The sequence below is a fragment of the Podarcis cretensis genome (assembly GCF_951804945.1).
Source record: "Podarcis cretensis genome assembly, chromosome: 3".
Taxonomy (NCBI): Eukaryota; Metazoa; Chordata; class Lepidosauria; order Squamata; family Lacertidae; genus Podarcis; species Podarcis cretensis.
In genome coordinates this window covers 50,172,620-50,199,357 of record NC_137172.1, presented here as the reverse complement: position 1 = coordinate 50,199,357, position 26,738 = coordinate 50,172,620, and the positions used below count along the sequence as shown (strand labels likewise).

Here is a 26,738-nt window from a genome sequence, read left to right as displayed (position 1 = left end):
CATGGTGTGTGTGTGTATGTAAATAAGTAAAATTATCTAAGTACAGCCAAGCCTGCTTCCTTCACAAATAAAACACAAACTGCCACCTCAGTCATGTTGTCAGGTTTTGCACAGAGGGTGCTTCCATGAAGGAATTTTCAGGAAACCAGTACATTCGTACCTTGGATCTCAAGCGCCTTGGCTCCCAAACAAATTGGCTCTCAAAACAATGCAACCAATGAATTTGTAATGAGGGCACAGCCCTAGTACAGATTCTTGTATTGCAGACACCACAGTGTCTCCAATCCATCAGTAACTTGGGTAGCAACATGTCCCCAGGGCTACCTGCAGACAGTGGTCTGAATCTCCTTCATGCTTCACAGAAACATTATTTTGGAGCACAATTCACACAGCAAGGAAGTGGAGCCCAAGCTACAACGCACTTATGTAGCCTCTAGAGCAGTGTACAATCTACCTGGGACAAAGCCTGAAGCTCTATCCAGGGAGAGAAAGATTCATCAAGTAACCAGAGAGAGGTGCAATACCGGCTGTAGACACTGACAGTCACAACCTCTAGTGGCTTTGTTGCTTGTTGGGAAGTAAGGAATATGCACACATAGCTGAGCCAATTGGGAAGATTGCTGCATAGACCAATAGCCTATCTGCTGCATTTGGCCCATGTCAACCCATGTGATGAATCTCCTTACCACCCTTGCTATTTTGCCTGATAGGTGAGCCTTGCTGAATAGCAGTCCATATTTCTGCATACTTCATTCCTCCTTCCCACCCACTGCAACTGCTTCCTGCACTCCTACAGCAGCATACACCTTATTTACACATTCTGAGATAAATGCCCCTTCACAGGGAATCTGCATGTTGTTGCAAGACTGGGTTTGGACCCAATCTAGCTAAGTTTTCTGGATAGCCAAAGGCCATTGCGGGATTTAATCATAGAAGTGTAGAGTTGGAAGGGTCCCCCCAAGGGTCATCTAGTCCAACCCCCTGCAAAGCAGGAATCTCAACTAAAGCATCCATGACAGATGTTTTACATTCACTTACAGGTATTTATACCCCCCTCTTCAACTCTAAAAAGCCTTACACTTGGGAAAGAAAGCTCTTTCCAGAGTTGATGGTGGGGAATTTGGCAATCTGATGTACTTTACATATGTATATTCAACCAAGCTGCAGGGGGGATATAGTCTTTTAACAAGATAAGTCTTTTTAGCTGGACTATGTGCCAAGATACACACTTGTTTACTCAGGAAAGCCTTGAACTTATGCAGGCTTTTGCATTACCAAAGAAAGCAAGGGAACTGTTCTCTTTCATGACATATCTGCAAAACGTAAATCCTGCTATTGAGATTCCTATGAAACTACACAAAGTTCAGATTTCTCAACTTCGTTGTTTTGGTCTCTTTCCACATATATTGAGCATTCTTTGGAGATTCACAAAAACAGCAGGATCTCAGGAAAGCAACGAAATGGCCTCCTGCTGTGGGCTTCCCTCTGTTGCCCCCAAAAAGAAGTCAGTATCTCTTGTGTCAATATTTTGAAATGTAGTTACATTTATTTTGGGCGAGCTACAGAGAATTCATTGGGATAAGCTACATTTAATGGCTTTATTAATGTCTTCAGCAGTTAAAAGACTTATGAAGATGTTTTCAATTTAAAACGATGTAAAGACTCCAGTTTTTCTTATGAAGCAAAAATACTACAGGGAAAATGTATATACAATGCCAGTTTAATGTTCAATATCACCCAGAAGCCTGCCCCTCCCACCCACAAAATATGCTTTTAAGGCTACAATATTACACACATTTTTCTGACAGGCAATCCCCATTAAATGCAGTGGGGCTTACTTCTGAGTAACATGGATAGGTCAGTAGCAGGACAGCAAAGAGGAAGAAACGGCTATGGCTGATGCCAGAGGCCAGGCAAACACCAAGACTTGGAAACCAGTAAACTGCTAACTGAACTGGCTATGCTACTATTTTAATTTTGCATGGGATTCCTGGCAAAGCCAGATGTCGTGTAGGTCTTTCTCTTATTCTGGCCTTCCCAGGAGCCCAGGTGAAAGAGAAGAACCTGTCCGTTTTCTCCTCCATTTCTGCAGTGCACAGATGAGTTGTCATGGAATAGCTGAATGCAGAGGAGTTGTGCGGGGAACCCCTCTAGGGAACCCCCAAGGGAAGAAGGCTCCGAGCCAGGGGATGGGTGGGAAGACAATGTGTGGTCAGATGGAGAAGACTGGGAGGAGGAGGTGTCACTGGCAGAAGAGGTGACAAGGTTTAGTGAACCCAGGGTTTAGAAGCTGTGGCAGAAAGCAGCTCCAACTGAAGTGGAGGCTAGAGGGGAGAGTGGTCAAGAGGGAGAGTAGAGGTTGCTGATGAATCCAGGGAGTCTCCCCCTCCTGCTGCGACCTCTCCCTCCTGGTCCACCAGTACATGTAGAGAAATCAAAAGAGCAGAGATTGATTGTGCACAGACACAGTCTCAGATTGCTTGGGAAATAACCTGGAGAGGAGTGAACTCAGTCCTCACAACTTCCTCATTGGGGCAAGACTTGCTGGGATCACTAGGCTTGCTCTGTTTTGGTTTCTTTGAATTAAGCATTAACTTACCTGACATTGTGTTTTTTATCGCTGACCTACATCTGACTCTGGCTCTTGACAGTATGTGAATTTTACCTTTATAGTAGGCTAGTTTCTATACACATCCATCTCAATCTTCAATCTAAGACAGCAAGAAACATCAGAGTTCAAGGACACATCCCAGGCAGGAAAAATACTGGAGGTACAAAGCAGGGCTGTTGAGAGGTGTGGCTTGGGGAGAGTCCCAAGGACCTAACAGCCCTGGAAGGCCACAATTTCTTCTGCAAGGCCACCAGATGTTAGTGGACTACAGCTCTCATCACTGCCTACCGCTGGTCATGCTGCTTGGGGCTGATAGTTCAGCAACATCAGGAGGCCCACAGGTTCCCCACTCCTGGTTTAGTGTTTCATGCAAAACAGGCCGGCGTTAACTATAGTACAAATTAATGTACTAAGGCTGAATTCCTATACTTGGGAGTAAATCCTTATAAACTCAGCAGGATTATTTCTCAGCAGTCATGCATGGTATTTCATTGCACTTCCCCTTATTTGGAAGTAAGTTTCATTGCACTCAGCAAACATTTTGGAAATGTGTTTTGACACTAAATGCTATCTTGTCCCTTTTTGCAAAGTCAAATTTTCAAGATTTAATAATTAATGTTTTATTGTGTTATGACCTCTTGTTTGTGTATAACATGTCTGCTCTTAAGTCTGTGAGGTTTTATTTTGGGCAGGATCCCTCCCTCACCTCAAAAAAAATGTTTATTTATCTCATCAGCCCAGTGTCCAAGCACATAGTGCTACCCCTCAAGGGTCAAAGAAACCATTCAGTGGAGTTGAGAAGACTGGCCCATGTGCAGTAATTCATGGGTTCATTTTAGACTTCTGGAGCTAGGCTCTGTCACAAATAATAATTATGCCTGTCTGAATTGTGCCAGCTATTGCTTAAACTGTTTCGACTGGTTAAACACAAGAGCCTTTTGAATCATTTAGAATCCAGCAGAGCCAGAATGGCTGTATCAAGATTCCAAGAGGAGAAATATATATTTTTAACTCCGTCTATGGCTCTTTTTGTTCAAATTCATTCAGCCTAGTCACTTCTAATTTAAAATGTACTTAATGGGAATCAAGCTGAAGATTTTAAATTAATCCAGTGAAACTTTGCTAGATTGGTAATTAAAATGACATGTTAGGATATATTAAAGAATGTAAGATTAATACACTTACACTTGGAACTTCTGGTATGGTACTAAAAGCTACCCTTTCAAGAAGCCGAAATGCAGCATAATTGATACGCCTTTTATTGAACCACCTTGTCTATAAACCTGGAAGAAAGCATTTGAACTCCATATTTTGAAGTAAGTTTAGGTGTCCAAAGGGGTGGTGGTAGGGAATAATATAATGTTTTATGCCAACAGCAATCTTCTGTCCTTGTTGGAGGAAATTAGGTCACAAGCTCATCCACAATTTGGCATGCTGGGGGAAGAAAATCAGCAAACTGATAATTGAACTTTGTTTTGCTTCCTGTGCAATTTGGTTTGAGGTGCAATCCTAGGCACACATACATGAAATAAGTTCACCTGAAGTGTGACTTTGGAGTAAACATGGGTAGGATCAGGCTATAGGGATCCAGGTAATTTGTAATTCACTTAGCATGTAGCTTTAGATCTTTGGTAGGCAGTGCTGCTTTCAAATGGCAAGTGGTGGGATATTTTATTGAAAGCTCCTCCACTTGCAGATCCAATACAGAAATGTAGAATGTCAGAGAGGCGGCTAGTAGGCCTGGGCGATATATGAGGAGCAGAATGTGATGTCGGCTTCACTCAGCGGTATATCACTGGTGAAACAGCCACCACTCCCGAGTCTCTCTGCTAGCAGCGTCCATTACGAGTTCCTTCGGCGCTGCTAGCAGAGGGACTTGGGAGTGATGGCTGTTTCACCAGCGATATATTGCTGAGTGAAACCGCCATAGCATTCTGCCCTCATCCGATGCAGAGGGAGAAACAAGCTGTATTGGCAAGGCGCCGATACAGCTTGTTCCTCCCTCTGCATCTTTTGGTGGGGGCTTCATGAAGCTGCTCAGCTGAGGGGCGCGCGGTTGGCTCTGCCCGCTCGCCCGTGAGTGGGGGGAGCACCAGGGCTGTCTCAGCTGGAAAGGGGGAACCTTCCTGATCCCCAGCTGAGCTGTGCAAACAAGCTGTGTTGCCCCAGCCTGTGAGTGCCTGGGTGAAACCAGTTCCCAAGGTGGGAGCTGGGGCTGTTTCACCAGGTGCCTGGTGCAAGCCAATGCAGCTTGCTTTTTCAGTGCCGTGGTGTATCGACAAACCAATGTTTGGCTGGCAATATTGTTGAAAAGCTGATATTGCCCAGCCCTAGTGGCTAGATTATAACCTTCTTCCTGACATCTACTTAGAGGGGATTTTTCAAGATGGGGGCTTTCAACTCCCCCTCCCACTTAAACAGCAAACCTGCCCACCTCCGTATCACTGAGAAACAGCTTTTGAAACTGAACAAAGCTTCAAAAGCAGTTTGAACAGCACATCAGGTCAGGTTAGCATATCTGAAGGTTAAAGATTATACAGGGTCATCACAAGTCCCTTGAAGGATACCAACCGTTTCTTAGGTCCCAGCAAAAGCTTTTACAGTTACATGCAGAGGAGAGAAATGACTGGTTGTGATCTTTTACTGTTTGCTTTTATATGGTTTGTTATCACTGTGTTATTTAATTTCTTTTTAAAAAGTAGTGCTGTGTACTGTTTTATATATTCTGTTTTGTTTTCTCAAAGATGTAGGCCATGGAAAGTTTCCAGCCCAGCGTGGGGCTGACTGAGTTCTGTCCTCAAAGCTGCTGAGGATGGAACAACAGATGGGAGGTTGGGAAGATGCATTTTGTTGGCACAGGCTAGAAGTGGCAGTTTATCATTGGTTTAAAAATATTTTTGACATTTTTAAATAGTTGTTTTTAGCTATTTTAAAGTGATCATTTCATTATTTTATTCTTTTTGTAAATCACTCTTTTTTACAATCAAGTGGAATATAAATGTTACAAAATAAAAAAATTAAAAAAATTAATGGCATGGACACAAATGATTGTAGTATGGGCTGTGGATATCCTGTCTACAGAAAAATTCCCTTAAGTTCAGTGGTAAAAAGAGGATTCCTGTGCCACTCTAGATACAGGGACCACCAGGAACATTTAGTCTTTAGCCTAGTTGTTGCCTTTAAGCATAATAGAGAACAGCTGACATTCTTGTCTGTGTGAGAAGATCATAGACTCATAGAAGTGTAGAGCTGGAAGTGCTGCACTTGAGAACAACACTGCAATGGGGCAAAACATATCTGACCAGGTATTGGCTTTCCATTTTTTTCTTCTGCTTTCTGATTTGGTTTTAATAACTGAATTTTATTATTTTACCTTTTATATGTAACTACTTGATAGTTCATCATAGAAATGACAAGTGACATATAAATTCTCAAAATAAAATATTCTTTGAAATGAAAGGCAGTACAGAAATGTTACCCAAAAAAGCAAGGGTAAGTAAGGATATTAAACATCAACACAGATTCCTAATACCTCTAGTTCTGAGTCATCGAGTTCACTGCAAAGTTTATCAAATATATCAGAGGGCTTCTCATTGAACACCAAAATTCACCTAGACCACCTTCATGTTTGAACCTTATAATTAAGTATAAATAAAACAGATGCCTCAGCTTCTAAGAACACAATTCCATGGAACAGAACTGCAAAGCTATTGGGTGGGGAGCTCCAGAAATCATCCTACCTAATCAACTTGGTTTGGGGTAATAAAAAAAATTAATAGCATATAACTTTCCAAGTACAAGCTATTGTTTCCCAATGTGGCAGTTAATTATCTATTCCAGCTACCTCCTGTTACCATTGCCCTAATTAAATATGCTATCGTCCACAGAATGAAGTTTTACTGTACATTCCAAATACACTTAAATCATACATAGGCGTCACTCATATGTACCCAGGTAGAGCTTACTTTTGAGTAAACATGTAATAAGGCTGTCAAGTTCATTTTCAGGGAAACATAAGAACAGTACAATTCTTTATGCACTTACTCAGAATTAAGTTCCATCACATTACTCTCAGGTAAGTGGGTATAGGATCGCTGCTTAAATCTTTTTAAAAATAACTTTAAATATGCCTCTTGCATAAACATCAATATCAAGAGATTTAGAAATGAAGCCCACAAAGCATCTTTATTATTTGAGTATGTATCAACATCAAATTTAAAATGTGATTACCCCTCAAATAAGTAGCACAGCTGCCAGCAATATCAAAGCAATGCCCTTGCAAAGGAAGCAAGTGCTCCAGGCTTATACTTGTCTACTCAGAAGTTAGCCCCACCAAATTTAATGGGGCTTACTCATAGGTACCGGTAAGTAGAGGATTTCAGCCTTACCTTTACTGCAATCTGTATGCCATGTCATAAGCATTGGTTTGCTGTTCATTCTGATGTAATAGCTTTCAGAAGGTGGTCAGATTAGGTGTCATAGGATATCATTTTGTCTCCATTTCCACATATGCTTCCCCCCCCCCCCCTCATAATGAAACTACTAATCAGGCTTTTTAAAAATACAAAACACTAAAGTGTAGTAGAAAAATGGACCACAGCTGGATCCATAAATATCTAGGACAGCAGTACCACCAGTCCAAGACATTTTTGACAAATGAAAAATACTGAAGTACGTTATAGAACTTACTACATTCCATCAGTGCATCGTTGCACTCTTCATATTACTATCTCCTCTTCAACATGGAACGTTTTCTTTATGTTCATTGTCTCTTTACTACTGCATTTATAATAAACAGGTAGCAAACAGTGGCAAAATTACTCAAAAAACATCATTTCCTTTATATCTTCAAGTAATTCCACCTAAAACAAACTAAATCAAGATTGCTTCAAACATTCCATCCTATCCTCTGGAACAAGCTGATGATAGCATTTTCAAAAATTAATCCACTCACAATAGCCACCAGACAAAGTTTTCGGCTTGTATCCAAGGTAACTGCAAAAGAAAGGAAAAATGGGGTGGGTTCAATTCCTAGTGGTTTTCCAACTGTGGTTATGAATGAATTAGTCTGGACAAAATCACATTTCTAGTTAATATGTGATGGCTATGTGAATAAAATATGCAGGAGTAGGAACAGGTAAGTTGTGTTAAACATTATCACAGTTGCAAACTAATCATTTAAGCAGGAGTGGGCAACCTTTGTTCCATCAATGGCTTAATTCTTTTGGAGCTAATTTCTCAAGGCTGCATACTGTGGGGGTCAGGACTTATCACCCCCCATCTGTTAATACTATCACCACCCAAAACTTCCCTCCCTCACATTATCCCTCTATCCCTCCCCCTCCAATCTTTTTCTTTCTTTCTTTCTTTCTTTCTTTCTTTCTTTCTTTCTTTCTTTCTCCCTCCCCCCACCTCTCTCTCTCTCTCCCTCTGCCACCTCACTTTTGCCTTCCAAGGGACCACAACCGCACTAAGGAAAAATGGCACAATTTTGGCCCAGCATTCCTTTCTAGTAATCTAGTCATTTCTGTGAGATCTTTTGCAACCCAGTTCCTTCTCAGTGATCCACCATTCCTTTTCACCATTATTGCCAGGAAAATGAGAAAGAGGCAGTCCAGACTGACCACAAAGCACAGTAGAAAGAGTGTCTTTCCAAAGGACACTCTACTACTCTACCTACCATGCTCTGTGGTTTGGCGCCTGCCTCTCTTTTGTTCTTTTTTAGATGTTTATGAAAGAACTGCATTACTTGGAGGGGAGGGTGAAGAAGCAACACTGTCCTTGTGCCACCAGCTGGATCATTGGGAAGGAACCCACTTTTCCTGAAATACTGCATCAGTGATACAGAACACCTCTATACTTGCTAGAACAGACAAGGGCAAACAGACTGGTTTACCCAAGTATGGGATGTAACGCATATGAACAAACTAACATAATAGTATATGTTCAAGGCAAAATGAAAAACTGTTATTCCTTTGGATTATTGTGCAACTATTGTTGTAATGTCAACTTTGCTAGAGTCAAAGATTAAGCTTTCAGTCTTTGCTATCTTTTGCACACTGTACAGATTTCACATTTATTCAAGTCTGCTGTCAGGCACTCCAATCTCGCTTTCTAGTTTCCACTCTCTGAATAAAGTTTCCTTCTTTGATGTTTTACATCTTAATGCTGAATGCTTGCCTCATGCAGTCAAAACCATGAAGATGGGGTGGCACCTCTATGTCTGGGCTGAACAAATGTCCCAATCCTGACTTGCTTTACAACTTACAATTCTACAAGAGTAAAATTAGGAATACCTCTAATTGCTTGCGAGTTTGAGGTCAAGACGAACACTTTAATGAGCAAGAGGCACAAATGAGTATAGTCATGTTCCCAAATCACAGCTGGAATCAACAGAAGTTTTCCATAGCTGGATAGCAGCAATGCTTTCAGAAGAAAGGTGAAATCTGCCTTGGTTGTCAGGACTACAGCTCTTGATAGCCACAAAGCAGTGAAGATGCCAATCAAAAAGGCAGTTTGTTCTGAATGAGAGAGAGAGAGAGAGAGAGAGAGAGAGAGAGAAAGAGATTAAGGCATTTATTAAACAGTTAGTCATTAGAAGGTATACCAGACATTGTACTACATAAATTCGCTAGGTGCCTTTAAGTAATTTTCTGTGGAAAAGAGTACATTTTGGATTGGATTAGATGTAGCAAGATGTATATATGACATTTGTTAGTTACTTTACCTTGCCCAAGGCAACTCAAAACAACTTACAAACAAATGAACAACCCCCCCCCCCCCCGCATAGATATATTAAAACCAGTTGCGGAGGGGAGGGGGAAACCCCAACAACTTCAGAGAACGAGCAGAGTCATGGGGAAGAAGGCAGTCCCTAGGCATCATGCTTTGTGGAAGTTTAAGATGTGATAACCAACACTTTGCACTGTGCTTAGAAATGGGGAGCTAGGCATGACTAAAATCAGAAATGGCCAGAAACAGGCACAATTGACACACCAGCTGAAGCTGAGCAAAATTACTCCTGGTCACACAGTCACTGAATATCCAGGAGCAAAGCTGGGCCCATGAGCACTCCCAAACTATGAACCTCATCTTTCAAAGGGAGCACAGCCCCATAGCACCTCTGTCATGTCCAAACTGAGTTTCAGCTTGTTTCCCTGCATGTATGTAGCTTATCAGTAACCTCAAGGAATGGTTCAAAGCCTCCACACCCTCCCTGTGAAATGTTAAGCTGATAGAGAGCTGCATACCATTCACACACTAGTGACAACCAACTTCAAACTTCTGGGTAACCTCTCCTTTGAGTTTTAAGGTGGATATTAAAGAGCATAAGGCACAGCCTTGAACCCTGTTAGACACCACCAGTCATCCCAGTGCATGTTAACCGACAACTGAACCACCGCCTAGTTCTGCTCCCCACCACAATTTTGCAACTGGCTTCAAATGGTGGATCCTGGGATTCTAGTGGGAAAACAGTAGAAATGGAAGCCTGAGACCTGCCCACCTCAATGCAGGTCGCTATTGTTCCAATTTGAAAAGGGTCTGAGAAAAAAGCAATTTTCACAAGGCTAATCAAGGGGCTTTGGGCTGAAAATGGATTTGGGCTCTGTCTCCCAGACCCAACCCCAACATTCTCTGCTGTAAAATACTTGCACTCACAAGTGCCCTGCAATGCTTTTTCATATATAACTACCCACTCAGATTGGTGGAATACTGTCAACTCTTGATTGTTGAGCATCCTCCAAGCAGATTATGTGAAGTCAAGTGAGACATTATGGAAAAATAAACTAACAATACAACACATCCATTGTACACTAATAATTACAATGCATTCAAACCAATTTAAAATATTTAGATAAAAAGAACCTAGAAATAATATTTGGAGCAATGACAAATTATACTGGATCTTACCCAGAGACGCTATTCCAAACATTCGATAAAAATCCCATTCCTTGGCATATCTAATTAAATCATCAGGTTCAGTGCTTTGGCTTGAATCCTGTAACTGCAACCATCTGATATAAGCCTCACAAAGCAAACAGAATATGCAAAGCTTCCCATGAATCTGAAATATGAAATAGCATTAGTTTCAGAGGCCCATGGACATCAGGCATTTAACACTATTGTTTACCATTACAAACTATGTTGTTTTTTGCAAGTTTTATTGGTGTTAGATGCATAAGTCATCATAGAAGTCAGCTGTCTCATACTAGAAGACGCAGAATGGAAAAAGGAAAGACTGAAGGAGCCTAACTGAGGGCTGCCTCCACAGAGATGTGATGGTGCACACATCTTTCCCATCCATGGACTTGCAACATACATATGGAAATGCACTGACTGCAAGAATAACTAAATGTTACTTGGCTCATAATCAGACTTCTGAATAACAGAACATCTTCCAGAGTACTGCTACACACTGTGCTGCCCAAGGAGCTCAATTATTATTCATTCAGTTAATATGCTATATGGGCTTTAGAGTGACTTTCAAGAGTTGTAATTATTTTTTGCCGTGGTGGGGAACAGGACAAGACAAAACTTCCAGAAAAGGATGCAAGCTGAAGTTAATATAAGTACTACATGGAAAGGAAGAAAGAAAGACCAGTTTCACACCAAATATTTTCATTATGCCTCTCATAACTTTCTAACAAGAACCGCCTATCTTACACTAAATTAAGATAAGAAGGGAAAGCCCCAGGAACTTACATTTATCTTCGTATTGAACAGTATATGTCTATAAGCCTGTGCTTTGCATAAGATAGCATTAATTAAGATGATAACAGGATCATATTCTATATACTTGTCCACTGGTTTCTGACAGGATTTCTGAAAGTAACAGAGCAAGAACAAGTTAAAACATCACACAGTAATATTGTAGTGATATAGATACCATTACAGCTCTTGATAATTCCATGTAGCCTCATTTTCAGTCTAATACAACAAAAAACATTCATCTGAAAATGCTGCCTTGATAGCAAAATATTTATACCTTCACAATTCATCCAACCATAGTGTTGGCTATGGTGCATGTTTTTGACTCAGCACACCAAGTTGCAGTGAATTGCCATACATAGAAAAATGCATAGAAACTCATAAAATATTACTACCAAGGCTGTCTATTTTTATCCACGTGAACAGTAATTTACATTTCATCATACATTTCATCATACTGTTGAAAGATAGATATTTTAGGCTTAATTCTATACTACTTATTAGATCGAAACAGAGCCATGTGATATACAAGATGATCTGCAAGGACCATAAAAATATCTGCAAGCTTCTTTGAATCCTTGTCAAGGAAAAAAATGGGGCATAAATTGATGATGATGATGATGATGATGATGATCCTGTCCTTCAATGCTTGGCACAGATGCATTCCAGAATTGCAGTACAGTGGTACCTTGGGTTAAGTACTTAATTCGTTCCGGAGGTCTGTTCTTAACCTGAAACTGTTCTTAACCTGAAGCATCACTTTAGCTAATGGGGCCTCCCACTGCTGCCGTGCCGCCAGAGCACGATTTCTCTTCTCATCCTGAAGCAAAGTTCTTAACCCGAGGTACTATTTCTGGGTTAGCGGAGTCTGCAACCTGAAGCATATGTAACCCGAGGTACCACTGTTGTCATAGCCCATGGGGTGATGGTGTGTTGTAGCAGCAGCAGCACTAAAGACAAGCTTAATGTTAATAATTATTAGAAAGGCACTAAAAAATAAAATACCAAATGTCAAATTAATATTATATGCCTGTGGTGCAGTATGTCCACATACAGTTAATCTGTTCCTGATACCATCATCTCAAAAGTAATGCTGAGCTGGAAAACACTAGTAAAGGCAGACTGTTAGAGGCTCATAAAATTATGGATGATGGAGAGAGAAAGTGTAGAAACAAATTATTTTCCCTCCCAAAACGAAAAGTCTGTGTTCTTCAGTGAAATTGGCTGGGGTGCACAAACACCATCACCAAGTAGCTAGCCGTGAAAACTATAACTAGTGACAGATTATACTGCCAGGTATACACTATGACTGGAGTATCTACATTTTCAAAAAAACACCAGCAACAAAGCATAGCAGACAGTAATTTTTCACCAAAAATAGCAATAGAGTGCTCTTGTACTGGAATTTTATATTAGTGTTATGTGCTGGAGGAGAAGGGTTGTTACAAACCCCAAATGTTTGGTAAGGTGATTGAGAGAGCAGTTGCTGAACAGCTTGGTAGGTTTCTGGATGAAACATCGGCTCTGGATCCATTCCAGTCCGGCTTCCGTGCTGGTCATGGGACCGAGACGGCTCTGGTCGCCCTAACAGATGATCTCCGCAGGCAGCTGGATCGAGGCGGGTCGGGGCTGCTGATTCTTCTAGACCTGTCAGCAGCCTTCGACATGGTCGATCACGAACTCCTGGACCACCGCCTTGCCGACGTGAGAATCCAGGGCACAGTCCTTCAATGGCTGCGCTCGTTTCTCTCTGGTCGGGGACAGAGGGTGGCGCTTGGGGGGGAATTGTCATCCCGCCACTCCTTGGTGTGTGGAGTGCCCCAGGGTGCGATACTCTCCCCGATGCTTTTTAACATCTTTATGCGCCCCCTCGCCCAGCTTGTCCGGAGTTTTGGGCTGGGCTGCCATCAGTATGCTGATGACACCCAACTCTATCTGTTGATGGACGGCCACCCTGACTCGGCCCCAGACACACTGATCAGATGCTTGGAGGCTGTGGCTGGATGGTTACGTGGGAGCCGGTTGAAGTTAAATCCTTCGAAGACAGAGGTCCTCTGGCTGGGAAGGGACGACATGGGACTGAGGGGGCAACTCCCATCTCTTGCGGGGGTGCAATTAGTGCCAGCACCGTCTGTTAAGAGTTTGGGTGTAAACTTCGATACCTCCCTCTCCATGGAGGCGCAGATTGCAGCTATAACAAAGGCGGCATTTTTTCATCTCCGCCAAGCTAAGCAGTTGGCTCCTTACCTCTCTCGCCCTGACCTAGCCACTGTGATCCACGTGACAGTCACCTCCAGACTGGATTATTGTAACTCGCTCTACGTGGGGCTGCCCTTGAGACTGACCCAGAGACTCCAGCGGGTGCAGAATGCCGCAGCGAGACTCCTTACGGGGTCTTCGCTTAGAGATCACATTCATCCGGTGCTATACCAGCTGCACTGGCTCCCGGTGGAGTACAGGATCAGGTTTAAGGTGCTGGTTTTAACCTTCAAAGCCCTATACGGCCTAGGGCCCTCGTACCTACGGGACCGCCTCTCCTGGTATGTCCCACAGAGGAACTTACGGTCTTCAAATAAAAACACCTTGAAGGTCCCAGGCCACAGAGAGGTTAGGTTGGCCTCAACTAGAGCCAGGGCTTTTTCGGCTGCGGCTCCAACCTGGTGGAACGCTCTGTCACAAGAGACAAGGGCCCTGCAGGACTTGACATCTTTCCGCAGGGCCTGCAAGACAGAGCTGTTCCACCTAGCCTTTGGTCAGGGCGCAGCCTGACTCCCTCCTTTGGCAATCTTTACAAAACTTTAGTTTATGGTTGCCATCAACTTTGATTTTAATTAATTTTTATAATGTTTTTATAATGTTGTACTGTTTTAGTGTTGTTAGCCGCCCTGAGCCCGGCTTCGGCTGGGGAGGGATATAAATAAAATTTATTATTATTATTATTAATTTATTAAATGTGTATATACTGCCCAACGTTCTAAAAACTCCTTGCCAGGCAATGATGATACAGAAACATTATATTTGCCTCCTTGCATCAGGAAGCAAGGGTGCCTCACCAGTCACTAGAAATAATGGTTGGCTGCTGTGTTGTTGGATAAACTCATGGCCATATCACAATGTACACTGATAGGAATAATTTCTCTCTTGTGGTATTGCTACTTACTAAAATTTTCTTTGACAAAGATGTTAAATTGTACCCAGCAAAATAGAAAGAGACACTTGTTACCTGAAAATGAAAAGTATGTGCCAACAGCAAGAACAATCAGTCATATCAAAGCATTCATGTTCATGCAAAATTTATAAAAACTGCCAACTTCTTTTATGCAAGCAAATACTGGATTTTATATACTTTCTGCTGAAGGAATTGCTTTTGTCCAGAAGACAGATAACATGTCGCAAAGACTATAAAATAGCACCGCCATTTTAGTTTTTATGTGAGGAAAATACATTTTCCTAGTGGTTAAATGATAATAAAATGCTGCCAAAGGACAGTTTGAGATTGAAAAGATGTGACAGTAGTTAAAACGTGTTTTATTACCATCTTTCAGTGCAGCTTCTTTTATCTAGCTTTCCCATCAACTATCTTGCTTGCCAGTTATTATTAATAAAAAAGCGAGCTTTACATCATGCTGTAAGCCTTAAGGACATCCAGTTTGCAATTTATATTATGGTATGTACTCAGCAGGACCTCAGCTATCTAGGTTCCACCCTGTTCCCCATCCAAATAAGAGCTTATCAGCCTCAACTTGGTGTCCACACTATTCCCCATTTTCAGAATGGTGGATCACTGTTGGGGAGATGCTTAAGTGGTTTTAAACTTGTGCTCTGAAGATGCTTCAGTGATTAGTTAGCAATGGCTAACTAATCATTTTGCACATTCTGGAATTTTCCGCTGTTGGTCGTGTTCTAGGCCAAAACCTCATTCCATGCAAAAAATCAGCAAATGCCAGCAGACCAGGACAGCACCTATGTTTCTGCCTCCTCTGCCAATGTTTCCCTTCCCACTGTAGACAAATAAGAAAGGATATGAGGGGAAAGCCCCTCCTATAAAAACTCCTATTTTTATTACTATTTTGCAACCCATTCTTATGTTGTCTGAGCTTGTTTCCCTGTTACTTTTTTATTCCACACCACATACTGGGACTTAGAACACTTCATAATGGTCAACATGACAAATATATAAATATATTTAAATGCCATCATAACCCTAGCCATACAATATTCTTAAAAACATTCTATTTCAAATTATATTATTGCTTGGTGTTTTTAGACCATAAGCTGCACTGAAGTTGATGATGAGATGGGAAAATCATTTGTTAAACATCATACAATACAGAGAAAGCAGGGTGTTAGAATGTTTGGGTGAGGAAGATCCAGAAATAAAGGAATGTACAGGAAACAGCCAGGGCAGCAGGAATACAAGACAGAGGAAATACAAGAAAGAGCAGAGTAAGAGGCAAGATCAAGCGAAATAAACTGATACGACTCTGGGTTTGCGGTGCTCATCTCGCTCTATAGGCCAAGGGAGCCGGTGTTTGTCCGCAGACAGCTTCCAGGTCATGTGGCCAGCATGACTAAGCTGCTTCTGGCGAACCAGAGAAGCGCCGTTTACCTTCCTGCCGGAGCGGTACCTATTTATCTACTTGCACTTGGACGTGCTTTTACAGAGCTACAATTCCCAGAGTGCTTAAACAATCCAATCATCTTCCCTGGGAACTCTGGGAACTGTAGCTCTGTGAGGGGAATAGTATGTCCCAAAAACACTCTGAACACTTAAAGTGCAGTTCCCAGGATTCTTTGGGGGAAGCTATTACTGTTTAAGGGGGTATGAAATTACTGTATTTTTAAATGTGCTGTACAGATGGGGAATATATAAGGATACATAAAGGTAGGAGTTTTAATTTCTGTTATTAACTTTCTGCACAAATAGTTTATCAAGAGTAAGACAATATTTTCAGAGCCCAAGAGGCAGATATTTGTTTAGACAGCTCTTAACTACAACTAGGTTCATAGAGAAAGTGTGCACAAGTTGCACAGGTTTCTTTTTTTCTTTTCCTTTCTTTTCTTTTTTTACAAAGTTTTGATAAAGAGGCTCTCTATGTTCATGGCATGTGCCTTCAAGCTCTACAGAAGAAAAAGCCAGTGTCAACTCTACCTTAGAAACTTGGCTGCTGTCAAGCAACACAACAAAATTCCTAAAGTAACAGGCAGAAAATGCTAAATGGCAGCATCAGATACCATGAGAAGTACAAGAGGTAAGTGAAAGGAAAGCACAAGGCATAGGCATCCTGAAGCCCCACAAATCTAACTAGAAAGATGTCCATAGATGAGTAGCACAGCAAGGGACAAGACAATTTGAAGATCCTTTGCTTTGCTAGAAAAAATGAGCTGCAGTTTATATTAAATTTTATTTCTAAAAATGTTTGTAGTCAAGACAGATAATGAAGAATACTTGGATAAAAATTCATTGCAACACTCAGCCTTTGGGAGGTAGAAACAGGAAAGAGTTAAAAGAAAATAAAAAGAGAAAGCCAATTAGCCAGGCGCTTGATGAGCCTGAAACAAGTCAGAGAGATGGACTAAGGACATGTTTAATTAAATATAGCATGAACTCTATTAAGGAACAGATTATAACTATAATTAAATGAAGTCATGCTGGTTTTTCAAAACAGGAAATCAGAAAGTGTGTTCTAAGAACAACAGATTAAAAACAGGTACAGGATGCAAAACTGAAGAAGTCCTTCATCCTTATTCAGCTTCAGATCCTTTATTTGCATTGTATGTTAAATATATGAAACTGAATAAGCAGAAATTCAAATATGAAGAAGAAGAAGAGTTTGGATTTGATATCCCGCCTTTCACTCCCTTTAAGGAGTCTCAAAGCGGCTAACATTCTCCTTTCCCTTCCTCCGCCACAACAGACACTCTGTGAGGTGAGTGGGGCTGAGAGACTTCAGAGAAGTGTGACTAGCCCAACGTCACCCAGCAGCTGCATGTGGAGGAGCGGAGATGCGAACCCGGTTCCCCAGATTAGGAGTCTACCGCTCTTAACCACTACACCACACTGGCTCTATTTTGATAACTGAAGTTTAACTGTTTGGTTATCAAAAAATTATCCTATGTGAACTGCCCTAAGATTAATAATAATAATAATAATAATTTATTCAGATGCTTTCGGAATACGCAGGCATAAAGCTTACTTAAGTACATACACAAAGTTACATGGTTTTTCACAAGCCTTACAAGTTGAAGGAGCCCCCTCTCCCCCACCCCTTTAAACACACAATAGGGCATTCTCTAAATAACAGTGCATTAAGTACATTCCACAATTTATGGAGACATATATTACACTTGAGTCCCCGTTTTGTGTATAAAATCAACAAAGCAAAATTCATGCTATAAGCCTGTCAGAGATGTATTCTATCAGTCTTTGATAAAGAACTGCACTCAAGTAATTGTGTAACAAGTATGTCTAGATGAACCAATACTCCAATTTCTTTTTCTGAACTGCAGTCATGAACAATAAAGGTTGTTCAGGCAGTGATTTGATTACAAAGGCAAACCACATTGAAGTTTTATTATAATCAAGTGGTATATGAATCTAGTTAGTGAGTTAAAGGTAAAGGGACCCCTGACTGTTAGGTCCAGTCACAGATGACTCTAGGGTTGCGGCGCTCATCTCGCTCTATAGGCCAAGTAGCCGGCGTTTGTCCACAGATCGCTTCTGGGTCATGTGGTCAGCATGACTAAGCCGCTTCTGGCGAACCAGAACAGTGCACAGAAACGCCGTTTACCTTCCCGCCGGAGTGGTACCTATTTATCTACTTGCACTTGACGTGCTTTCGAACTGCTAGGTTGGCAGGAGATGGGAACGAGCAACGGGAGCTCACCCAATCGCAGGGATTCAAACCGCCGACCTTCTGATCAGAAAGCCCTAGGCTCTGTGGTTTAGACCACAGCACCTAGTTAGTTAGTTAGTTGAATGAATGAATGATTTTTAGAAGATACAAAAAGGACGAGGGGGAGAGAGACCAGTTATATCTAAGCCTTCCATCAGCAGAAAGGCTACTGAAGCTTATGGAATAAATTTGGGGGGCACACACAGCAGGTTGCAGGGAAGTGGAATAGGCAAAAACTGCTTCTCTCCTCATTACACTGTACAAAAGAGCTATTCATAAGCACAAAGAATGTCATTGGATACAACCCATTGTAACTGCAATACAGTGGAGCTGTATCCTCAAGTCAGCATAATGAAGGAATTGCCAATTTTTGGATGCCTATGGACATATCTGCAAACTGGAATAAACCTGTTGTGAGTGCCATATACACTACTATCTATATTACTGGTTACAATACAATGTTTCCTCCAAGTCTAATTTCAACTGGGACACATGCACAGTGGGCATCTGGGAAAGCCTCTGTGCATGTGTAACTGTGGGCACCAAATTCCTGGCATAATGGAAAGCAGCGGATCTAGCTCAAGGCCAGTGGATCATCTTTTACCATTTATACAGTGTTTTTATTTAAAAAAAACAACCCAAAAATACAGCCACTGCCCAAAAGGTTACAAACCAGTAAGATGAAAACATAAATCAGGATATGGCCAGAAATAGGAAAGAATTTGGTTGCTTTCAGCCCTGCCCCCACATGGTGTTTTATTCTTCGGCCACTGACATTTCTAGTGCCTCAAGTTCTGTCTTCTCCCTCATGCTTATCAACATTTATATGCAATACATAGGCTTGGGGTGATAGGCTATCAGGGGAAGCATAACTACCACTCTTCCCCACCGCCTAATATGACAGTTTCAACCCTAAACAAGTGTCTTGGGTTGATAGTAGGCTGCATGAGAGCTAACAAGATGAAGCTTCACCCACATAGAATGTTATGGCTTAGGAAACATGCTAATTTTGATGAAGGCTAAGATCTGACTTTGGCCTCAGTACTATCTATTGAGGCACTGGTGGTGCCGGTTGCTAGGAGTGCTTTTTTAGCAGTTTAGTCTGGTTCAGCAACTATGGCCCTACCTAGAGAAAGCTGACTTTGTGGCCTAGCTGACCCAGCCACATTGATGCATGCCTTGACTGCATACATGTTGGATTACTATAATGCACTGTATGTTGTTCCCTCCCTTGATGACTGTTCAGAAATGACAACTGGTACAGAATGCAGCAGCTGGAACACTTGTGAAAGCTGAGTGTGCAGATTATAGAACAACAAAAACAACAATTTAATTGTACCCCGCCCATCTCACTGTGTTGGCCCAGTAACTCCAGCATATATAAAAACATAGTCAAACATTAAACCTTAAAAAGTTTCCCTATACAGGGCTGCCTTCAGATGTCTCCTAAATATATATATACAGTGGTACCTCGGTTTACGAACTTAATCAGTTCCGGAAGTCCGTTCTTAAACCGAAACCATTCTTAAACCAAGGCGCGCTTTTCCTAATAAGGCCTCCTGCCGCCAGTGCTCTTTCACAGTTCGAATTCTGTTCTTAGACCGAGGTAAAGTTTGCAAACCGGGACACTACTTCCAGTTTTGCGGAGTTTGTAAACCAAATCATTCGTAAACAGGACTGTTCTTAAACTGAGATACCACTGTAATTACTCATCTGCTTGACATCTGATGGGATGGTATTCCACAGAGTCGGCACCACTATCGAGAATGCCCTCTGCCATGTAAACACAGTAGCAACCATCCAAATTATACTGGAGTTTGAATGACCAAGTTCTACTAAAGGTCTAGGTGAATAAGATACATTTTTACATGGCAGGCTGAACAACCCTGAGAACACCTGTGCCTTGAAGGGGAGAGAATTCCACTGTCAGGTGAGAGACAGGGAAGGCTGACTTCCATGAACCACGCTATGAACTCTCCTTGCTGGTGAGACTAAAAGACTCCCTCCACCCATCTCTATCTAAGGGCTTGCCCTGCCACACTTATGCAAAGTCTAAACACCTCACTTCAGCTCCATGCACGTGGACAGCCACGTGCAACCCCTCCACGTGGACCGCCATAGTACAACCCACATGCCTTTTCCTACTTGCAGAATTAGCAATCCTAATACGTACCCATAAAAGTACGTTATTGTTGTTGTTATTACGTACCCATAAAAGTACGTTATTGTTGTTGTTATTACTGAAGTGCAGCCAATCCATATTCTAGTTACTGAAGAGTTCGGAAAACTATTCGCATACTTTGTAATCTATTACTAACCCCACCCCCGTCTCCCTTCCATGGGCAAGTATCTCTACCACCCCGATACATTCCTTTTGGTCAGTCAGCCCCCCTCTATTTCCTTCCGATCTCCTCGCTCGGCCCGATACTTCTCTCTCAAAACATGACTCACGCAGATAGAAATACGCAGCACGCCACGCTGGTAATCCTTGTACAGCTCAGGAGCCTTCCTACTGCACTCAATGCACCTATAAGCTCCGGGTTCTTCCATCTCCCTCGGGAGCCCTGAGCCGCAAGATCCCGTTGCCACAGAAACGGCCGTCCCCTCTCCTCGGCCTCGTTCACTTCCGGGTTCCGCGAGCAGAGGCGGGGAAACAGGAGCAGCCGCAGAGCATCTTGGTCTTCGTAGTTCACGAGCCTCTCGAAGCTCCGCGGAGACCCGGCGGCTACACAAACTACAATTCCCAGAAAGCAACCCGCTCCACCCGTTCCTCGCCGGGTCCCAGAGCAAAAGAGGGAAACGCAAAAAAGTTAAGTTGCTGTGCGCAGGCGCGCTGGGAAGATGGCACCTGCCGCTGCGTTCGGGGGCCGTTGGCCAAGTGTCAGTGCGCCGTCGGGGCTGCTCTCGATGCTGCTGTGGCTGCTGGCGGCGACTCAGCCGGCGCTCGCTCTGACGGAGCAGTACCCGTCGTTATCGCTTCTTAGGCAGGAGCCGCGCCGTCAGCAGGGCCAAGGGAGCAGAGGCTGCCCGGAGTTCCTGGTGCCTGAGTGGGGAGGGGAGCAGTACGCGGCGGCCGCAGCCGGCGACTGTGGTGAGTGGCGGGAGGGAGGAAAGAGCCAGCGGCGGTTGCTCGGCTTTCTGGCGGGGAGGGGGAGCCACGCCGCCGCCCTCCTTCCTCATCGGGTCCTGCCTGAGGCGGCGGGATCCTGAGGTGGCTGAGTGGGCTGTACCATTTGAGGGCACAGGTGGGGGGGGGGGAGATAAGAAGCTCTCTCAGCCCAGCAGTCAGAGGGATCTCTGCTAGACCCTTCCATGCTTTGCTTTGGCTCTTATCTACCTAGAGGACCACCCTACCTCCCAGCAATTTCATATTCCGCGCCTGCATTTTGAAGTGGTACAGCCCGGCTCTCCGCCTCCTTATGACTTGACACTTCATTCCGCTGCATGTGTGGACTGGGCCTGAGGGGAGGAAGGGCAGGGCGCGCCCTTCGCTTCTCTTTCCGAAGTGTGCTCCGCTCCGCTTGCTTAAGGGAGAGGCGGCAAGTCTCGGCTGGCTAGAAAGCGGCTGTGTTGAGTGATGAGCTGCTGCTCCTGCTGCTGCTGCTGCCGCCGCCGCCGCCTCTCCCAAGGGGCCAAGCCGGCTCGTGCAAATTCACCTGTCAAGTTCTTTTGAGTAGCGGCGGAGAAGCGGAAAGCTCTTCCTGACTCTTCTCTTCGCTTGCCGCGCTCTGCAGAGTGTCATAAACCGAAGCCCTGAGGCGCTTTCAATGGAGCGAAATCCAAGTACGAAGGTGCACTTTAATTTGCCCTTGCCTTCCCCTTCTGATGTTTCATTGCGGGGACCTAGTATACAGTTAAGCAGCAGCAGCAGCAGAAGGGGAAGGCCGGGGCAAATTAAAGTGCACCTACGTACTTGGATTTCGCTCCATTCAAGAGCAAGGAACTAAAGTTTCCTTGCACATTTTACCTCACCTTAGGTGCACACCTAAACATGTAGAGTGAATGCAGCGTGAGTGTTCTTTATTTACTGCATTTCCCCGTGTATAACACGCCCCCTATTTTTTGGGACTCCAAATAAAGAAATCCCCCATATGCACTATCCGTGTTAAACTTGAAAAAAAGTCTTATACATGAAAAAAAGGTATGTTTAGCAGTTGTATGGCATCCCATAACACAAGGTGCAATATTTGAACATGTGAACTGTTGTATAATTAGCACTGCCTTCCTTAGTGTCCAAATTCTGTAGCCGTTTTAAGCTGAGCATACCAATTAACAGTGAAAATGTTTCCATTTTAGATTCTTCTTTTTTGAACTTTCATGACTCAGACTGTGAACTACAAAGGTCTCCCTCTTGTGAATCCCTGCTTTCCCTCAATACTGAAAAACTTTTGGTATGTTTATTTGTTCACTGTGTATAGCAAGGAGACTGCTGATGATTTTTTGCTGAAGTGACATATCTATTACAATGATCATAATACTTAAGAAATGTATTTATCAATCCAAAGGAAAGGAAAACAAATTTATTAGATTACATACACTGTTTGAAGACTGCAGATGTTAAGATGCTAACAGTATTTGAACTATGAATATCACTGAAACTATAAATATTTTAACTTGTTTTAAAGAATACATGTTATTTTCCAGATCCATTAGAACCAACTGTTCTTGCTTTATCTGGTGTTAAATTTTGATGTGATAAGCACTTTGGACCCAATCTAGCTAAGCATTTTTAAGTCACATTATTTCCGTGGTAGAATTAAGCCTTTGCTTGACACTGTTGCAGGGAAGTCATTAAGACTTAATTTAACTTTGGTTTGTTCATGCCCTCAATTTTTATTTTGGCGGTGTTAGTTTAATTTGGTAAATGTTTTGCAGAGTCAAGCAAAGTCACTTGCAGAACAAAAAAGATTTCCATTTGCCACAGATGATGACAATACCAATGAAGAATTAGGTAAGAGGTTCTGTGTGTGATTGGTGATCAGTAGTGGCTATATATAGTTGAATTATATCACTTATGAGTGCTGCAAAATGTTTTGAAGATACTGGTACTGAGATCTAATAATCCTAATTCATTTTTAAATACTTGACCATGACTGTCCACAGAATAAAATTAAGATGAAGAGCATTAAGTTGTATTCAGTCCTGTATGTGTGTAAGTGGACTGGACTATTACTTATGCAGTGGGACTTCATGGTCCCCTCATCCCTCTTCACCCTGCCTTCCTGGTAGCCCTCCACATGCCTGAAAAATCTGCTCTAGAAGGTTGGTGTGCTTGAGGACAGATTTTGGAGGATGGTGAAATTCCTGTCACAGGTTTGGAAGGCTGCTTATGTAACATTGGATTCTGCCCATTGACACTTATAAAATAATTCATTTTTGCATTCTGTCCTCTTAACCTGAATTTTGTTTATTGGGTAACCACATTAAAGACTTTTAGACACAGTCTTTAAGATGGAGTGACTTTCCAGTCTTTCTCAGTCCTATGTGGAGAAGCCAGGTTAATACCTTTATTGAATATTTCCATGGCTTTATCCAGATTGCCTGTTTGCACTTCAGTTACCCCCATAGATGCCAGAGATTGAATCTGGGACCATTTACATGGGTGGGATTGGAATGTTTTTCTTTGTTACTTATTGCCGCCAAGTGGAAATTTTAAATTACCTAAAAGTGTACAGTGATGCAAAGTGTGGTTTCAAGCCTTGGGCTACTCTTTACAGGAAAAAAAAATCATTGAATATTTTAAATGTTGATACTTTAATGAAACTATTTCCTGATTATTATGTTGTAGTATTTGATAGCTTATGAAATAACTTCTTTTCGAAACTCTGTTTTCAGAAATCATACCCCTCAATTAAACTCCTTGGCAGGTATTCAGCAATTCTTATATGCATGGCAAATGTGGAATTCATAACACTAACCCATAACACTATTTTGACAGCTTTCGCTTATGTATTGATTGGCAGTGGCCTTTATGATGAAGCTGTGCGGCACTTCTCCACAATGCTCCAGGTGATTTTTCACTCCTATTACATTGTAGTTTTAGACTTAGATAATAGAACTCCCCAAGGTAGAATACCTGCCTTCCTAGAGAAGAGTGACAGATGGCAGAAACTGCTTTGCCTATGGGTAGGTAAACTAAGGCCCGGGGGCTGGATCCGGCCCAATCGCCTTCTAAATCCAGCCCACAGACAGTCCAGGACTCAGCGTGTTTTTACATGAGTAGAATGTGTCCTTTTATTTAAAATGCATCTCTGGGTTATTTGTGGGGCATAGGAATTCGTTCATATTTTTTTCCAAAATATAGTCTGGCCCCCCACAAGGTCTGAGGGACAGTGGACCGGCCCCCTGCTGAAAAAGTTTGCTGACCCCTGGCTTAGCCTATATACTGTAACATAATTGAAGATGGATGGATGAAATGGAAACTTGAATCTATAAAAGGGAAATGGGCCTGAGGCAGAACTCCTTGAAGGTAACAGATTTAAAAATGTAAACAGAAGGCTATAGGTTGATGTGAAGAGGGATATGACTGTTATGGAAATGTTACATGGGGAGGCAACTTAGCTTAACTTGACATGCAGCTTCTTGGGGTCTTGATAGGAAAATTTCGCAAATTATAATTGAGCAGGCATGTCTACTCTGAATCACAGCCCAATATGATTGCACTATTGTAAAGGTTCAGGCTGGAAGGTTTTGGTAGGAGGACAGTGTTAAATTCCTTGGTCCATAACTGCTGCAAGTCCCAAACTAGATATGACATGTGTGTCCATGTATGATTTTGAGTGGGGAAAATGGCTGGCAGAGAAAGAGTTCAATAGTGCTACTATTCTTCTACTCAAATTCACAGCCACCTAAAGCTGATTTTGGTGGCAGTGGGAAATGTCAGCAGAACTTGGCACATCACATATAAGTTCAATTCCTTCAGGCTCAAACTATATGACTTTGAAAAGCAGCTCTGCTGCCCTAATCACCAGAACACTTTTCACTTCTCCTGTTGTATTATGGAAATTTTGTGTAGCTGTAATTTATGCATTCATGTACTAGAATGTATTATTTAATATATGAATATGAAATGAGAATTGTAACTACAGTATAGCAAAGAAGAGGCCTGAAATGAGCAATGGTCTTTAAAGTAATAGAAATGCAGAGGTTAATAAGGAGTTTACAGAGACAGTGCAAAGACTAAAGGAGCACACACACTCCACTCCTATAGTAGTTTCCCCTTTTAAGCATCTTCTGTATAAAACTGCCCACCAAGCTGCTCTTCAATTGTATGCATAAGCCCAAAGTAACTCCTTAGAAATGCAAATGAATGTGGATGCAATGCATGAATTTTGGCTTTGGTTATGTATGATGGAATGTAGCATTCACTATTAGGACAAGTGGAACCTTCTAAAGATTATTTTATTTTGCTTCAAACAGGAGCAACCAGAGCTTGTTAGTGCAATTTATGGACGAGCGATAGCATATGGAAAGAAAGGGCTGCATGTGAGTATAACATTTTTAAAGCCGCACATGATAATGAATTCCATAATATATATGTATTAGCCAGGGCTGGCCTAAGGCGTTTTGGTGCTTGTGGTGAACAAAAAAAATGTCACCTCACCTGGTACTCAGAGATAGACTGCTCCTGAACCTGGGGGCTCTATTTGTTTCTTACAGTAAGCGGTTAGAATTGCAACTTTGCCTAAGACAGAAGATTTGCAATAATGAGGTGGGGGTTGGTATTGGTTGGTTCTAGACAGGCGTGTGAAGGATTCTCTTTTCCTTCAGGATTGTTGGAATCAGACACTGCTGTCACTCTCTGCACATTTTTAATGGACAACATCAGTTGTGTGACGTTTCCTTCTATTCCACTCCATGACTCCATACTCTCCACTTCCAGAGAAGCAGTTTCCCCAGCAGCGGTCATGGCACTCTAGCCCAGGGTAGTCAACCTTTTTATACCTACCGCCCACTAATGCATCTTTCTTGATGTTAAAATTTCCTTACCGCCTACCAGTGCTCGATGGAAGGAGGATTCAGTTTGTGCCGTAGAACCCCCTACCGCCTACCTAGAATCCTGTAACGCCCACTAGTGGGCGGTAGGGACCAGGCTGACAACCCGTGATTTAGCCAATGATTTTTGCTCAAGAGGAATGTACTTATTCCAAACCCAGAAGTTATTTGTACAGTCCCTTCCGATTGGTTTTTAGGATACATATTATTTTTGTAACTACAATAATGATAAAGTATAAATGATGAAGATTTTTATTTCCCTTCTACCATCTGAGGCAGTTGCCTCATGGTGCTTCATGGGCAGGCCAGCCCTGGCAATAGCAGATTCATGATGGTCCCATAGTAAATGGAATACTTAGCCTTGTTTGTCTGATGTTGCATGTATGTGACTCTTAGCACACATCAAAATATTCCATGATGAAACCAAGATTTTTGATTCTCTGAGTGTTGTACCATTTAAAAATTGACACTATAACCTCCCTATGACTAAGCATACATTGTTACTTACGTATTTCCCCCTCCCATTT

General features: G+C 42.3%; 2 protein-coding genes across 7 annotated transcripts in view; one reads left to right on the top strand and one right to left on the bottom strand.

Annotated features, from left to right (window-relative positions):
- Positions 1–6,039: 6,039 nt before the first annotated feature.
- On the bottom strand, positions 6,040–20,802 carry ARV1 (ARV1 homolog, fatty acid homeostasis modulator). 2 transcript variants are annotated; one of them, XM_079971387.1, is made up of 6 exons: positions 15,387–15,416; positions 14,481–14,543; positions 11,315–11,434; positions 10,523–10,676; positions 8,908–9,132; positions 6,040–7,606 (listed from the first exon to the last, which is right to left on the bottom strand). In XM_079971387.1, exons 1-6 carry the CDS (start codon positions 15,399–15,401, stop codon positions 7,500–7,502), a joined length of 684 nt encoding a protein of 227 aa, XP_079827513.1. In that variant the 5' UTR covers positions 15,402–15,416; the 3' UTR covers positions 6,040–7,499. The 2 variants fall into 2 exon arrangements, with proteins under 2 accessions (XP_079827513.1, XP_079827514.1); XM_079971388.1 differs by lacking the exons at positions 14,481–14,543; positions 15,387–15,416 and adding an exon at positions 20,668–20,802.
- A 255-nt stretch (positions 20,803–21,057) lies between these two features.
- The window catches only part of TTC13 (tetratricopeptide repeat domain 13), a gene marked incomplete at its 5' end in the record, with an annotated part of 31,951 nt that continues 26,270 nt past the window's right edge, over positions 21,058–26,738 (top strand). For 2 of the 5 annotated variants that reach the window (XM_079971330.1, XM_079971329.1), the window contains 5 exons: positions 21,058–21,307; positions 22,513–22,607; positions 23,092–23,167; positions 24,155–24,225; positions 25,636–25,701. In XM_079971330.1, coding sequence (XP_079827456.1) covers positions 21,058–21,307; positions 22,513–22,607; positions 23,092–23,167; positions 24,155–24,225; positions 25,636–25,701 — 558 coding nt within the window. Of the gene's footprint in view, positions 21,308–21,453; positions 22,000–22,086; positions 22,226–22,512; positions 22,608–23,091; positions 23,168–24,154; positions 24,226–24,374; positions 24,686–25,635; positions 25,702–26,738 lie in introns of those variants that run through there. The other 3 variants (XM_079971331.1, XM_079971332.1, XM_079971333.1) reach the window with 3 other exon arrangements.

Excerpts from the sequence above, each read along its gene's own strand:
- ARV1 (XM_079971388.1), bottom strand. The coding sequence starts at position 20,766 with ATGGAAGAACCCGGAGCTTATAGGTGCATTGAGTGCAGTAGGAAGGCT. Across the intron at positions 9,133-10,522 it reads GTTTGGAATAGCGTCTCTGG|AACAAACTGCCTTTTTGATT; the intron begins GTAAGATCCAGT and ends TCTCTCATTCAG. Across the intron at positions 7,607-8,907 it reads AAACTCGCAAGCAATTAGAG|TTACCTTGGATACAAGCCGA; the intron begins GTATTCCTAATT and ends TTTCTTTTGCAG.